This window comes from Bos indicus x Bos taurus, chromosome 9, assembly GCF_003369695.1.
Source record: "Bos indicus x Bos taurus breed Angus x Brahman F1 hybrid chromosome 9, Bos_hybrid_MaternalHap_v2.0, whole genome shotgun sequence".
In the NCBI taxonomy this organism is placed as follows: Eukaryota; Metazoa; Chordata; class Mammalia; order Artiodactyla; family Bovidae; genus Bos; species Bos indicus x Bos taurus.
In genome coordinates this window covers 23736869-23750893 of record NC_040084.1, presented here as the reverse complement: position 1 = coordinate 23750893, position 14025 = coordinate 23736869, and the positions used below count along the sequence as shown (strand labels likewise).

The window sequence follows — 14025 nt, the reverse complement described above, 5'->3', positions numbered from 1 at the left end:
CGCACCTAAAATACTACTCTGCATATGATCTGGAACAGGATCGATAGTCTTGTTAATTATGCGTCCTTGTAGTAGACTTCAGTATGCGTTTAAGACCAAAGTGGCGAGAGAATTAACTACCCACGCGAGCTCCCAACTAAAACAGACAAGTGGAGGCGCTCCAAGGAGTTGAGGACACACAGGTAACGGCCCTGTCGGCCAACAGAATTTGACATTTTTAAATCGTCCTGCCCATCGAGGCCTCTGCTGTCTTTGGCCGGCGGGAGAATCAGATGTAGGGGAGGAAGGGCTGGGTTCTTCCAGGCAGCGCGCGACGACGCCCAGCCCCGGCGTGCACCGAGCAGAACTCGCGGACCTCACTAGCCGGGCTGCGCCAACGCCCCCGCCGCCCGGGCGTATCCTGCAGACGGCCGGCAGGTGTGCGCGGTGCGCGCGCGCGCAGTGCGTGCCGGGTGCGGGTCCAGGGAGCAGACGGGCTGCCGGGCGCCTCGCGGAGGGTGGTTGGCTGGGCGGGTGTCGGCCTCCCCGCCTCCCTCCTCTCTGCTCGCGCCTGCCGGGGATGCTCGCGCGCGGCCCCCTTGCCTGGAAGCTCGCGGCCCCGGGGGGGCGGCGTGTGTGAGTAGCTGGGAGGGGGCCGCGAGGCGCTGCGTGGAGAGCTCGCCCGGGTTTGTCCGCCGCCGTCACCTGACTCGTCGGAGCAACCACAGCTGAGGTGGGGGCGGGGATGGGGCCGCAGCGCGGAGGGCTGGGGAGACGCGGCAGCGGGCGGGTGCGGCTGGCTCCTGGGGCCACGGCGGCGGGCGCAGGGACCGCGGAGCCGAGGGCGGGGGCTGGGCCGGGGCTGGAGGCATCGCGCCCCGGGGCACCGGGTCCGCGCGCGGCCGCACACACCCACCCGGCGCGACTTCCTTCGGCGACCCGGGCTCCGTTCATCCTGCGGCGGGCAGCGCCGCTCCTGGGGCGGGGTGAGTACCGGGGCGCCGGCTCGGGCCTCTCTGCGCGCTCGGGCCGCGCGGGGAGCGGGAGGGGATAATCCTAGGGCGCGAGGAAGGGCAGCGGCCGGGTGACAGCTCCGCGGCGCGCTCGAGGGCGGCCGGGGGGCTGGGCTGGGGCTGTCAGCCCTTCTGTACTCCGCTGTCAGGAGGGGCGAGGCGCTCCGAGACTCGGGCGCCTCCGCAGAGCCCCGGGGCGGCCCTTGCGGTGGGGCTTTGGGAACGAGGGGTGGGGGCTCCTCGGGAACGAGGGCCTCGGCGGGGCCCCGGAGACGGCGGCGAGGAGGGAAGGGGAGGCGGACGCGTAACATGGCGCAACGATAGGATAATCTCCGCTGCTACCGAGCGGGGCCGAGCCGGTTGCTGCAGCGGCGCCGGGAGGAGGAGGGAGGCGGCCACGGCTTGGGTATCCGGTCCATTCTCCGAAGCCTGCGGGCTGCTCGGAAGGGACGCTGCGGCGGGGAGGCGAGAGGTGGGCGCAGGGCGGGCGCGGCGCCTAGGGAATAACCCGCACGCACACGGTGGCTGGTCTGGCACCGGAGATCAGGTTGCGGGGAAAGTGCTGTTGGACAGAGGGGCGCGGAGGGGTGAGGCGGGCAGCATGGGGGTCGGGTAGGGGAGGGAAGTGGAGGGTCGTTCGGGGACATTGTCGTGATGCTGGCGCCGGATCCGCGCTGAGGTTCCTGGAGGGGACCTTGTCTCGCTCAAGGCCTTCCCCCTCCCCCAGCCCCCGCCAGACCGCGTCGCCGGTGCGGGGCTTAGCTTGCTGCTGGCTCCGGCAAGGTGGTACCAGGGCGGGGACGGAGAACAGAGCCTCCGTGCGGCTGGAGGAGGCAAGGCCTGGGTGCTCGAAGGGTCAAGTCTGCGGCTTAAAGCAGGACCATCTTCCCCCTCCCCCCGCTCCCCCCTCTTTCCCCGCAGAAGAGGAGGCGGTAGACGCGGCCGGAGAAGATGTCGGGCCAAACGCTCACGGATCGGATCGCCGCGGCTCAGTACAGCGTGACAGGCTCCGCTGTAGCCAGAGCGGTCTGCAAAGCCACTACTCATGAAGTGATGGGCCCCAAGAAAAAGCACCTGGACTGTAAGCCTCTTTATATAAGTGGGACATGCGCACGGCCGAGGCGCTCTGGACGCGTGCGGCGCGGCCTGGGCTCGCTGGCGGCTTATGCTGCATCCATGCGACCTCGGAGCCGGGCTGTCCCTCACTGAGTTCAGAATCTCCCACTGTCGAGGTGTCGCCGTGGGTCAGCCCTGAAACCTTGTCTTTGAGCCATTTTTTTTTTTCTCTTACTGATCTCCAAGGTTTTAGTGGAGAAAAGAAAGAAATATATGTATATATTTACAAACACACTTTAAGATACCAAGAAATTGTGTATTATGGTTAAGGCGCTTTTCACCTCTTTTTTTTTTAAACCCCCTTTTCACCCCGCCCCCCTTCTCCAGTCCACTTTAGAAGAAACCAGGGGTTGCACACTCGAAGGTCAAATCTATCACCCTAGTTGTTTCTTACATTTGGGGTAGTTTTAAAAATAGTGTCATCTCTTTCAGTGCTGCTGCTGAGGTTCAGTGCGTGTGTGTTGTATGTCACCACAGCAAACTGAAATAAAGTTAAGCTCCTGAATGAGGAAATTGCACTTCACAGATAATGGAGATTTCATTTTCCACATCCTGGCACACTTCTTTGTCCCATTCTCAGGAACTGCTGGGCGGAATGGCCATGCTGTGGCACAAAATGGTTGTGCTTTGCCAGCATTTGAGATGGTGCAATTTTAAATGAAAACATTCAGTTCATATTTTGTTTTAAAAAAAACTTGGTTATTTGATGGGAAAGGCTTTAATCTAGTTTGGAATCTGTTTCTAAAGTAAAGATTTCATTGGATTAAATGTTTTGTTATTGAAGGGCTAATAGGGACCCTTAGAAAAAGGCTTTCACCTGCTTTGAGTAGTGAGGCTCCTTACAAGTAATAATATATTCTGTAGTTACTGTTCGGTCTTTTGGACCTGCTTAGAATCTATCCTCCTCTGTTGTTTGTTGGTAAAGGTCAGTGTTGGCTGAGAGGCACGGTCTAGCTGTACCCACTTCCCATCTGGCTTCCTTTGCCCATTTTCAGATTTTCTTATGCTTTAGGCCTTCCCCAGTGTCTGCCTTGTGCAGCTGAGAAAATGAAAGCACTGTAAGAATTGACTCTGGTCCTGCTACAAGCAAAGCTTGATGAAGCTTGTAGCTGGATGATGTAAGGATTCTCCAGGCTTGCAAACCTGTTGTCTCATAAAAATGAATAATTTTGCTTCTAGAAGCTTGTCTGAGGGGGACACACTATTACTCTCTTCCAGAGAGAATCTTTTACAAAACGTGATTATGGTATTGTATGTTATCCATGCAGTGTGGGGTAAGAGGTCAGCTGGGCCAGGACCCCTAACACAAGTGGAAATTATAAATTCATGACCAGCTCGTTTTGCTGCAGTGTGCTGAATCATTTAGCCATGTTTCCATCAGTTTCCCCAACTCTGAAAGGATGACTCATGTCTGAAAGGTAGGTGTCAGTGTAGCCAATCCTCATAATAGAAAAAGCTATAGGTTGTGGATTTGCTAAATGGTTTGAAAATGATAGATCCATGTATTGATACCTTTCAGAGAACATTCAAAGGTTTGAGACTTTCCTTAAATATGTTTCAGAGAAAGATTGACTCTTCATAGTCACCTTAATCTTTTGATCTTGGAAAACCTTTTATAAATTTTCCAGGTGGCAGGTTTTTCAGTATCGCCCTCATATGTTAGTGAGTGAGGTGATTCTGAAGATGTGGAATATAGGGGGAAGATTCCATATTTAGAGAACTCAGCTGAAGGAGGAACTTGTATCAGATTATTAAGATGAGGAATCATAAGAGCTAAACATTTATTGAGCAGTTACTATGTGCCAGGCACTGAGCTTTACATTTCTAATTTATCTTTGCATAATAGGTTCAGAGAAGGTAACTAATATTCATAGCTTTTAACCACTGCACTTAACTACCATGTGTGGTTTTTTTTTAGTAATATACTCTAGTGAGAGGGGGGAAAGGAAACATATGAACTGGAATGGTCTAATCTTTAGAATACCCATCCTGTTTGCATGGCTTTGTGTGAAATTGAGCATCACAACTCCACATACTTATTGTAATTTTTATGATAGGCATGAAAAATTTTTATTCTTTCATTTTAAAAAATGAGCAAAAGCCAAGAACTGAGGAGTATTGGTCTTTCTCTTTAACATTTTACTTTTCCAATAAGGCATAAAATAGGTTATCTTCATTTAAAGTCAACCTTAGGGTGGAATTTGGAAAGATATGTATCAAGTTACTGATATGACCTATTTTAATTAAACGTGATATGGAAAATCTCAACATATAAATGAATAATGTTATATGTATATGCATTGTAGGAAGGCATCTTTGTACAGAATTCTTTGTAATGTTCCTTTCAGTAACAGTAGATGACCTTAGTAATTTATTCACAGGTTTCCAGTAACACACGAGTTTTAAAAGTGAGTCACGGCAGTTATTAAAACATGCAAACATATAGCTAAGTTTTTCTGTGGGCACTGAAATAATCTTAAGATTATTTGGTCATGAAAATATTAAATACTAGTTAGGAGGAAAAGAGCACAAAATACAGAGTTGAGGCAATGACCCAAAAAAGTTTTTGCTAGTTGGATTTGTATGTAATTTTGCAGTTTGGAGTTCAGATTAGAAGGTTGTAAGAACAGAGTTAATGGTTCTGTGATTTAAAAAAAAAAACAAACCTTGGGTTAATTTGGGCTCAGAATCTTTATGAAATGTGTACTTAATATTATTTAAAATACTGGTTTAAAAGATAATTTTTTCTGTTTGGGTTGATAGGCCACAAAAATTATTGTTAACTATGGTAATCTATAAAATAAGGCTTAATGATACATGATTTATGCTTTTGGAGGAATGATTTGTTAACATCTGGAGGCAGAATTTCATATAATAAGAAGGCAGAGAAATAAGGAAACTGGACAAATATTCTCAATTTTTTCCCCTTGTTTTCAATAATAGTATGTTTCTTGGGGGAAAAATATGTTCAGAAAAGTTTCTCCATAATCAGAAGTTATATATGAAATTTAAAGGATATGATTAAGGATAGAATCCTTAATAATCTAAATAAGGATTCTGTGTTTTCAGGTTCTTTTAGATTATGTAAAGCTTTTATTCCACACTCTACTAGAATAATGTTGCCCTTTGCACATGAAAATTAAACACCTAATCAACGTTTGGAGAAGGAAATGGCAACCCACTCCAGTATTCTTGCCTGGAGAATCCCATGGACAGAGGATGGGCTACAATCTGGGGGGTCGCAAAGAGTTGGACACAACTGACTGAACCTGCAGTCAGTGTTACTTTGACATTAGTTTTTTTGTACATCCTTTCCCTGTAACATTGTGTACCTATTTGATTGCACATAGAATATCCAGGACTTGGCAAGCATTCACCTACTTGGTTACATTACATTACAAAATGTAAACTATTTTACATTTCCATTGTTTTTCTGGTTCTGTTTTGTAGTTGATGGCCTAAGGGATAACCCAGGTCAAATAATACAGCAACATGATCCAGTGTAACATTCAGTGCTTGCTTACCCAAATTCTGTGTCAGGGTTAAAGAACAACAACAAAATAAGGGTTGACCCAGAGTAACACCTGCAGGGAGAATTTGGGAAGTTTTACAGCCCTGGTATAAGATTACTTTTGGTTAACTGCTCTTATGAACAATTTCTATGTATATACTACTATATTATTAAAATACCCTGCTTAAGGTTGTGAAAATTTCAATCTTAGAGATTATTATCAACATCAAGCCAAACCTTATGAAAAGCCAAATCGCTTATCAGTAATCCTATTTTTTTTCCATTTTAAACCTCTTGAGAGTTTTTAATAATGAGCTTATTCTACTAATAAGTAATTCAAGTTCTAAAGCTTATGTTTGAGAGATATTGACATTTATAAATGATTCTTTCCCTCCAAAAATAAGAAAAAAATAAGATTGTATTTCTTACAAGAATATCAGGTAAAGGTAATAAGAGATATAGAGTATATTTTGATTCAAGGCAGATATTGGCAAATGGCCACAGAAGTCCTGCCACTTTAACTTCATTTATAAAATATTTGCTAATACGTAAGAAATTTTATGAGTGAACAGAATGAACAATTAAATAAAAAATGTATTTGCTTTACATAGGCTTCTTTAGGATATAACATCTAAAATATATTTTCATTTATAGAAGTGCTATTTGTATACTGATTCAGTTGATCAGTTCAGTTTTCAGTTGCTCATCGTATCTGTATTTGTGATAACTTAAAAGATTTCTGTAGTGCTAATATCAAAAGTGTAAGCTAAGCTTACTGAGTAAAATTAATGGGCGGCAGTGTATAAAAGCTTACTGAATACTAGGGTAACTTGCTATATGAGAAGTGTGCTAACTTGCTGTAAATGAATTTTATTTTGATTTCAGTTCTCATTTAACTATTTGTTATTGTCCAAAGAAACCCTCTAATTTTTTAGACCAAGGCATATTTTGTTCCTCCTCCTTGATTTCAACAGAAGCCCAAGCCCGCGTGGAAGTGGTTTAGAACAGTCTATGTTATTAGTTAGATAGTCAGGAAGAGATGGAAATGGCAACCCACTCCAGTGTTCTTGCCTGGAGAATCCCAGGGACGGGAGCCTCGTGGGCTGCTGTCTGTGGGGTCGCACAGTCAGACATGACTGAAGCGACTTAGCAGCAGCAGCAGCAGCAAGAAGAGATGAGGGAAATAGACTTCTAAAGACATTCGACACTATTATCATTCATACCTTAAATCTGAAAGGGTCCAATTGTGTGGCCCTGTGACATTCTCAGAGGATGATCAGCATCCCAGGAGGGGAGAAGAGCTCTTGCGAGGTGGAGAGGTTAGCAGGAGCAGAAGAGTGGCTAAGAGTCTTAGGTCAGATCAGGGAGCTTGCCCTAGAAATGATTTAAAATATTGGGTTGGCCAAAAAGTTCATTCATACCTCTCAGGAAGGTGGTCTGGAAAAACCCAAATGAACTTTTTGGCCAACCCAATAATTAAGTAGGCTTTATATCAGTTACCGGAACAATAAAGATCTTTTCCTGGATCTTTTTACTTCCCACATTTTCAGAGAAATATTTTTTATGGTATAATGTTCAATATCTTTGGGTCACTTTAGTTTTTTCTTTCCCTTTTGAGATCAATGTGGTTAGCAGATACTTTCTTAGAACCAGTATAAAACTGATAAATCATTTTTTTAGAAGTTACTCTAGTGATTTAAGAGATTGTGTATATGAAAAAATATGTAAAACTATGTATGCAGTAGGTACATTGATATTGTAATTGCAAAATTAGCTTCCTGCATTTTAGATTAAAATCTAGATGTTTGGTTCATTGCCATATTAGTTTCAATGTTTAATAAATGGTTGTTGAAGTCTTAATTTGAAATTTAATCTGTGCACTTAGTTGTCATGGGTCTTTCCCTTAGCTTTTCACAAGTAAGTGAGGTGAAGTGAAATAAGTCACTCAGTCATGTCCAACTCTTTGGGACCCCTTGGACTACACAGTCCTTGGAATTCTCCAGGCCAGAATACTGGAGTGGGCAGCCTTTCCTTTCTCTGGGGGATCTTCCCAACCCAGGAATTGAACCAGGATCTCCTGCATTGCAGGCAGATTCTTTACCAACTGAGCTATGAGAGAAGCCCTTCACAAGTAAATATCCTTTTAAATATCTTACCTCCTCTCTTCAAATTGGTTGATGTTGGGAGAGGGTGTTCTTTGGAGCTTATCTTGGTTTTAATAACTTGGTAAAGAAGGTCAAATGTGACATGTAACCATGTTCCCTGAGGGCAGAGAATGCTTTCCTTACAGAGTTGTATTTTAGATGATTCAACTCCTGAGCCAGCAGCTCCCCAGAGAACCTTCCATATAATCTGAATGCAGTTAAATAATTTGAAAAGCCGCATTTCTTGCCATTAAAAAATGTTTATTCTCAAGTTTCACTTTGTTTGTAAATTCATTTCTCTTTACAGAGGAATACTTTGCTTGCTTGTAAGGGACATGTTGGCTATCTGATTTTCTTTGGTGCTAATGTGGAAGTTTCTCTATCTTGTGCTTTTCGTAAAGGGGAGAAGAGTTGAATGGCGTACTCGGTGTCAATTACATGATGACCTATAAGTGAAAAATGATGGAATCTTCTTGGAGCAGTTGGATGAAAGTGCAAACCAGAGAGAGTTATAACCTGAAGCCTGCAGCATAGCTCTTTTTCCTGCTTTCTCTTCCATTTGTGCCAAGTGTGTGAGGATCCTCCTGTCCCCCTCCCCTGTTCTCCCATATGTCCTTAAGATTTCTCTATTATGCATCTTTAAGAAGGCTCCGATGTCTTCTAAGAGATCTTGTGATGTGCCATTCCCAGCAGAGAGAAGCTAGAAGCTAGATCTTTGCTTTGTGTGGTTTTGCCTTGGGGCCTGATCATTTGTTTTTTTCCCCTAGGATTAGCACTTTTATTTTAAGGTATAACTCTTCTCCTTTCTGCATCAGTTATTTTGTGTCATCTGTATCTTAAACTTCTCTCTCTGGCTCTCTCATGAAATTTTCAAGTATCTCCCTTGAAAACAAGCAAACAGAACCTCCTACACACAACTCTCCTTGAATTCTATGACCTTTTCCAGCAACCAACCTGTCATTCCCTTGCTTTTCTTTCACAACCAAGCTTCTTGAAACAGACACTCATAATTCCAAAGACAAAAAACACAACTCAAGCCTTCTTTGTATATTCTGTCTCTTTGGCCTAATTCACACATGAAACGTTAGAATCCTTGTAGGGTGTCAGACATTGTCCACTAAATTGCCCAGACCACTCCCACAAGTGTTCTCTTCCACTCAAATACAGTGGGTGATCAGTTCTTTTAGAACTGACCTCTCCTTCTTTAGCTGTCTTCTACTTGGTTTGATCAATAATTAGTCTTAATCTATAAAATGATTAATATTAGTATCTACCTCAATTTTGGTGAGAAATAAGAGAATGCATCTAAGATACTAGCCCAGAACTTGACACATAAACATGCAATGAGCATCAGTTATTACTACCACTGCTGTAGTTAGCATTGCTAGTGCCATTACTGCTACTGCCAACATAACAATTGATATGTGATCCTTTCTGATTTCCCTTTACTGGGCTTTTTTTTGTCTTCTTTCGATTGCTTTGGTTTTTACTTTAATTCCACTTCCCTCCCCTATAGTTTGGAAACTATATATATACTATTTCAGTCCTTTTAGTGGTTGCCCTTAAAAATTTAATATGTGTACTTAGAGGCTGCCTAGACCACTATCTCTTTTTATTCCTCCCCCCAAAAGAGAAATTTAGAAGCTTTCCATTCCAGTCATCCACTTCTTACATCCTATTATTGTCCAGGGTTTTAGTCCACTGTTGTTTTAACCTCCAAAGTGAGTGAAGTCGCTCAGTCGTGTCCAACTCTTTGCGACCCCATGGGCTGTAGTCTACCAGGCTCCTCCATCCATGGGATTTTCCAGGCAAGAATACTGGAGTGGGTTGCCCTTTCCTTCTCCAGGAGATCTTCCCGACCCAGGGATTGAACCCAGGTCTCCTGCATTGTAGGCAGACGCTTTACCATCTGAGCCACCAGGGAAGTCTTTAACCTCCAAAGCCAGACATTATTATTTCATATAGGCAGTGTTTATGTAGCTATATCCACCTTTACTTTTTTGCTAACCATTCCTTCATTATTCCTTAGGTTTTCTTGAACTATATCCTTTTGAATCTCCTTCAAGTAAGGTTCTTCAGTGGTAAACTCTGTTTTTGTCTAAAAAACATCTTTATTCTACCCACATTTTTTGAAGGATAGTTTATCTGGATATACAGTTTTAGATTGAGTTATTTTCTTGATAAAGGTAACATTTGGCTTCCACTGTTGCTTTTAAGCAGTCATCTATTAGTCTGCCTACCTTCAGGTAATCTCTCTCTCTGGCTGCTTTATAAATCTTGTCTCCTCCATCTGTAGTGTATGTCTGTGTGGATGTAGTTTTCTTTTTTTTATCCTATTTGGAACTTGATGGGTTTCCTGAATTTGAGAATTTATGTCTATCATCAGTTCTGGAAAATTCCCTGCCTTTCTGTTATCTTTGATTGTTCCCTACATCCATTCTCTTTCTTATCTCCTTCAAACATGATTATGTATGTTCTGGACCTTCTCATTATATCCATCTCTAAATATACCTTTCATAGTTTCTAATACTTTCTTTACTGTGCTTTCTTTTTCAGATATCTTCCAGTTCATTAATTCTCTCTTTAGCTATATCTTGTCTGCTTTTACTCATCTTTAGTTTTTAATTTTATTCATTTATACTTTTCATTTTTTAAGTTTTTCAGTATTACCTTGCATTGAGATAATATACATTTCTTGCTCACATTTTGAGTTTCTCTTTTATTTCTTTAACATTTTCAACACAACTCATTTTATATTCTGTATCTCACAGATCAATTACATGAAGCTCTGCCTCTGCTATTGTTTTTGCCTGACCTTCCATAATGATTTGTTTCCTTACGTGTTTTGTAATTTTGGACTCTGAGATCATGTTGTCTAGGACTTCATCTGTGGGAATCCTAGAAAGCCTAACTGTATTTCGAGAGGATTTGTGTTTGCTTCTATAAGGTCCCACATGCACTACCATCCTGGGAGTACCTTAAGTTAATTTCTGTTCTTGGAGCTTCCCATCTAATGCAGGTCCAGGTCCATGATTCTTATTCATAATTTGAAAATCCAAAAAGCTCAGAAGAACAAAATTCTTTTGGAAATCATTTGTTGACAAAATGTGATCAGTCATAGCCATTTTTCTACCTACCTTGAAGGTTCATATATTGAGCTACAGAAAGACCGTTGTATGTATGTTGCCCAGATTATACTAGGTTACTTAGTTTATGGGTGTGTGCCTCATACTACTTTTGGAAAATGTGGAAAATCCTAAATTCTGAAACATATATGGCTCAAGGGTCTTGGATAGAGGAGTGTGAATCTGTAATAAAAATTTGAATCACAAACTCCAGCAAGGTGACAAGCTATGTTTACAAATGCCCCAAAGATTTTTCCCCTACCATAACTACCAAAGACCTAGGTCGAGTGAATTGTTTTCCTATGATCTTCCTTTGCTTGAAGGTGTTCTTTGTTTTGTTTTGTTTTCTCCTAATTTTAGTAAGGAAGTAACTTGAGGGTCCCAGCTCTGTGAGGAGGTCTTGGTTCCAATTAGCCGTCTTGCTTAGTCCCCACCGCCTGGTCTTTTGTTCTTCAAAGAGCTGTTAAAATCTAAGCTTCTGGCCACTCAGACTAGCACACGGCCTCAGCTCAGCCTTCTCTCAAGTAGCAGTTTACCTACCATGTGGTTTTCTGCATCTTCTTTCGTTTCTGGCCTTAGGGATTGCTTTTACCTCTTCATGAATACAGCCAAATAAGTGGAAGGTGCCTGTAATATTTATCTAAATTATCAGGTGTTTTCCTTCTTGTTAGTTTACCTGTATGCTAGAAATGCAATCCACCTGTTTTCCCATCCTCTGCCCGCCATCCTCTTTGCTGCTGCTGCTAAGTTGCTTCAGTCGTGTCTGACTCTGTGTGACCCCAGAGACGGCAGCCCACCAGGCTCCCCCGTTCCTGGGATTCTCCAGGCAAGAACACTGGAGTGGGTTGCCATTTCCTTCTCCAATGCATGAAAGTGAAAAGTCAAAATGAAGTTGCTCAGTTGTGTCTGACTCTTAGCTACCTCATGGACTGCACCCTACCAGGCTCCTCTGTCCATGGGATCCCAGGCAAGAGTACTGGAGTGGGGTGCCATTGCCTTCTCCACCCATCCTCTTTACACAACTCCATAGTTCATTCCAGAGCAACTCTGACATTCATCAGGTTCGTTATACTCTGCATTATTTGGGGGCCTTTGTACGTGCTGCTTCTGTGTCTTTATATATTTTAAAATCTCATTTCTGAAACCTACTGAAAAGGTATGAGTGAAGCTAGGTTTCAGAAGTGAGATTTTAAATTTGGTTAAAATTATAGCCTTGATAGGAAAAGTGTTTTGGTTATGGATTTAAAGCATATGTGTGCTTCTCTTGGTGTATATCATTATTGATGAGGTAGTGGATGACTGGATGTTAATATCAAGAAAACTCTTCACTAGCATCATGTGGGTGTAGATGTGTGTACCATTTGCTTGGTTTGTTTTGAGTTGGATACAGTTGGGTAGCATTGTTTTTCACTAGCCATTTTATAATTTATAACTACCTACATTATTAATGGTAAGGATAGTTATAAAAGAAAAATGTTATTTCAAAAATAGCTACATACTGTTAATTTTCACTGAAATGATTATTATTCACTATGTGTATAGTGATATAATATTACCATTAACAACTTGAGGGTTTTGGGGAAACAGTGAGGAAAGGAGACAGCTTAACTGAAAGCTTTGGATTAAGAGAACAGTGAATATCAGCATATTTGATTTGGCTTTTCATGACCTGTTTGGAGAAACTAGAAGTTACTTTTAGTATTGAGTCTTTTAGTAGCTTTATTAAACACAATCCCATCATTTATTCATTTAACAAATATTTGAGTATTTACTAAATGCCAGGAATTGTTCCGGGCTTCCCAGGTGGCGCAGTATAAAGAATCCACCTGCCAGTGCAGGAGATGATAGAGACACAGGTTCAATCCCTGGTTCAGGAAGATCCCTGGAGAAGGAAACGGCAACCCACTCCAGTATTCAAGCCTGGGAAATCCCGTGGACAGAGGAGCCTGGTGGGCTACAGTCCATGTGCTCGCCAACAGTCGGACATTACTGAGCACACACACAGCACCACCAATAATTGTTCCAGAAGGCGTGGGATGCTAGAGTGAGCAAGATGCGCAACTCTTGGCATCAGAGAGCTTGCAGGTTACTTGGGTAGACAGAAAATGAAAAAAGCGAATTGCATGTTGTTCTAAAAGAAGTTTTAACAAAGGAGGTGAAGTCCTCCATGGAGGTGCATGCAGCGGAGGTGATGTTGAAGTCCAGCTTTAAAGATTAAGCGTGACTGACCTGGGTGAGGGGTGGACCAGGGCTTTCGCAGACTATTATCTTAGAAGAGGCGTGGGGCAAGCGAGACACATTTTGGGAATTGAAAGAAGTTAAATAAGGGCTGCTGGAAGACTGAGGTTAAGAAGACTGAGAAGGCTATGAGACAAGATCTGAGTTGTGGGTAGGGCCAGATCTGGAGGGTCTTCTAGGATCCAGAGAATATTAGAAGTTGTCCAAGCTTTTCATTTTTACGGATGAGTCCCAAAGAGGTGAAAATCACACATTCTTTGTGTGTTAATACTGAATACTTCTTTATCTGTCTGCCTTGAGCAGTTGCCCTAATGGGTCATTGCTTTGTTCACCTAATTCTGATTGCTGTGCCTTTGCCAGGTAATAATCTCTGTGTGGGGTCATGTGGGAAATGTAACATACGTGCACAAGTGTTTAAGAGTGTGAATTCAAATTCAGTTCACCATAAATGCAAACATAACCCCGGGCACTTGTGACACAGGGATTACCGTGCAGCTGCCCCTGCTGACCGTTCCTGCCAGTCTGACCCCTACTTACCTTTTGCCTCTCCTTGTCTTTTGCTTGGTTCTTGGGTCCTGGTGCTGACACCAGAGAATGCTCCCTGTGCCATTGGTGACAAGACTGTAAAGATTACAGACATGTGTCATTTAGTTGAAAGTCTTCTAAAAATGACGTGTTAAACTTTTAAGGTCTCTTAGTTTGATCTTCTTCTTGTGGTGACATAATTTATAACATTCCTTAACTATTATGACTGAAATAACAGAATTTTGTAAAATCATGTTCCCAACTATTAAAAATCTAAAACAAAAACCCCAAAATATAAACCCCCCCAAGCCCACCCCAAATCACCATGTATATTAAATATGTCTAAGTATGTTTGCACCATACTTCATTGGGTT

General features: G+C 42.9%; 1 protein-coding gene across 16 annotated transcripts in view; it reads left to right on the top strand.

Annotated features, from left to right (window-relative positions):
- The first annotated feature begins 403 nt into the window (after nt 1–403).
- SNAP91 (synaptosome associated protein 91) overlaps nt 404–14025 on the top strand; it is a 169573-nt gene continuing 155951 nt past the window's right edge. For 6 of the 16 annotated variants that reach the window (XM_027551025.1, XM_027551034.1, XM_027551032.1 and 3 more), the window contains exons 1-2: nt 810–965; nt 1914–2073. In XM_027551025.1, the coding sequence (XP_027406826.1) occupies nt 1944–2073 (130 nt within the window). In that variant the 5' untranslated portion in view covers nt 810–965; nt 1914–1943. Of the gene's footprint in view, nt 966–1285; nt 1465–1913; nt 2074–14025 lie in introns of those variants that run through there. The other 10 variants (XM_027551027.1, XM_027551031.1, XM_027551029.1 and 7 more) reach the window with 7 other exon arrangements.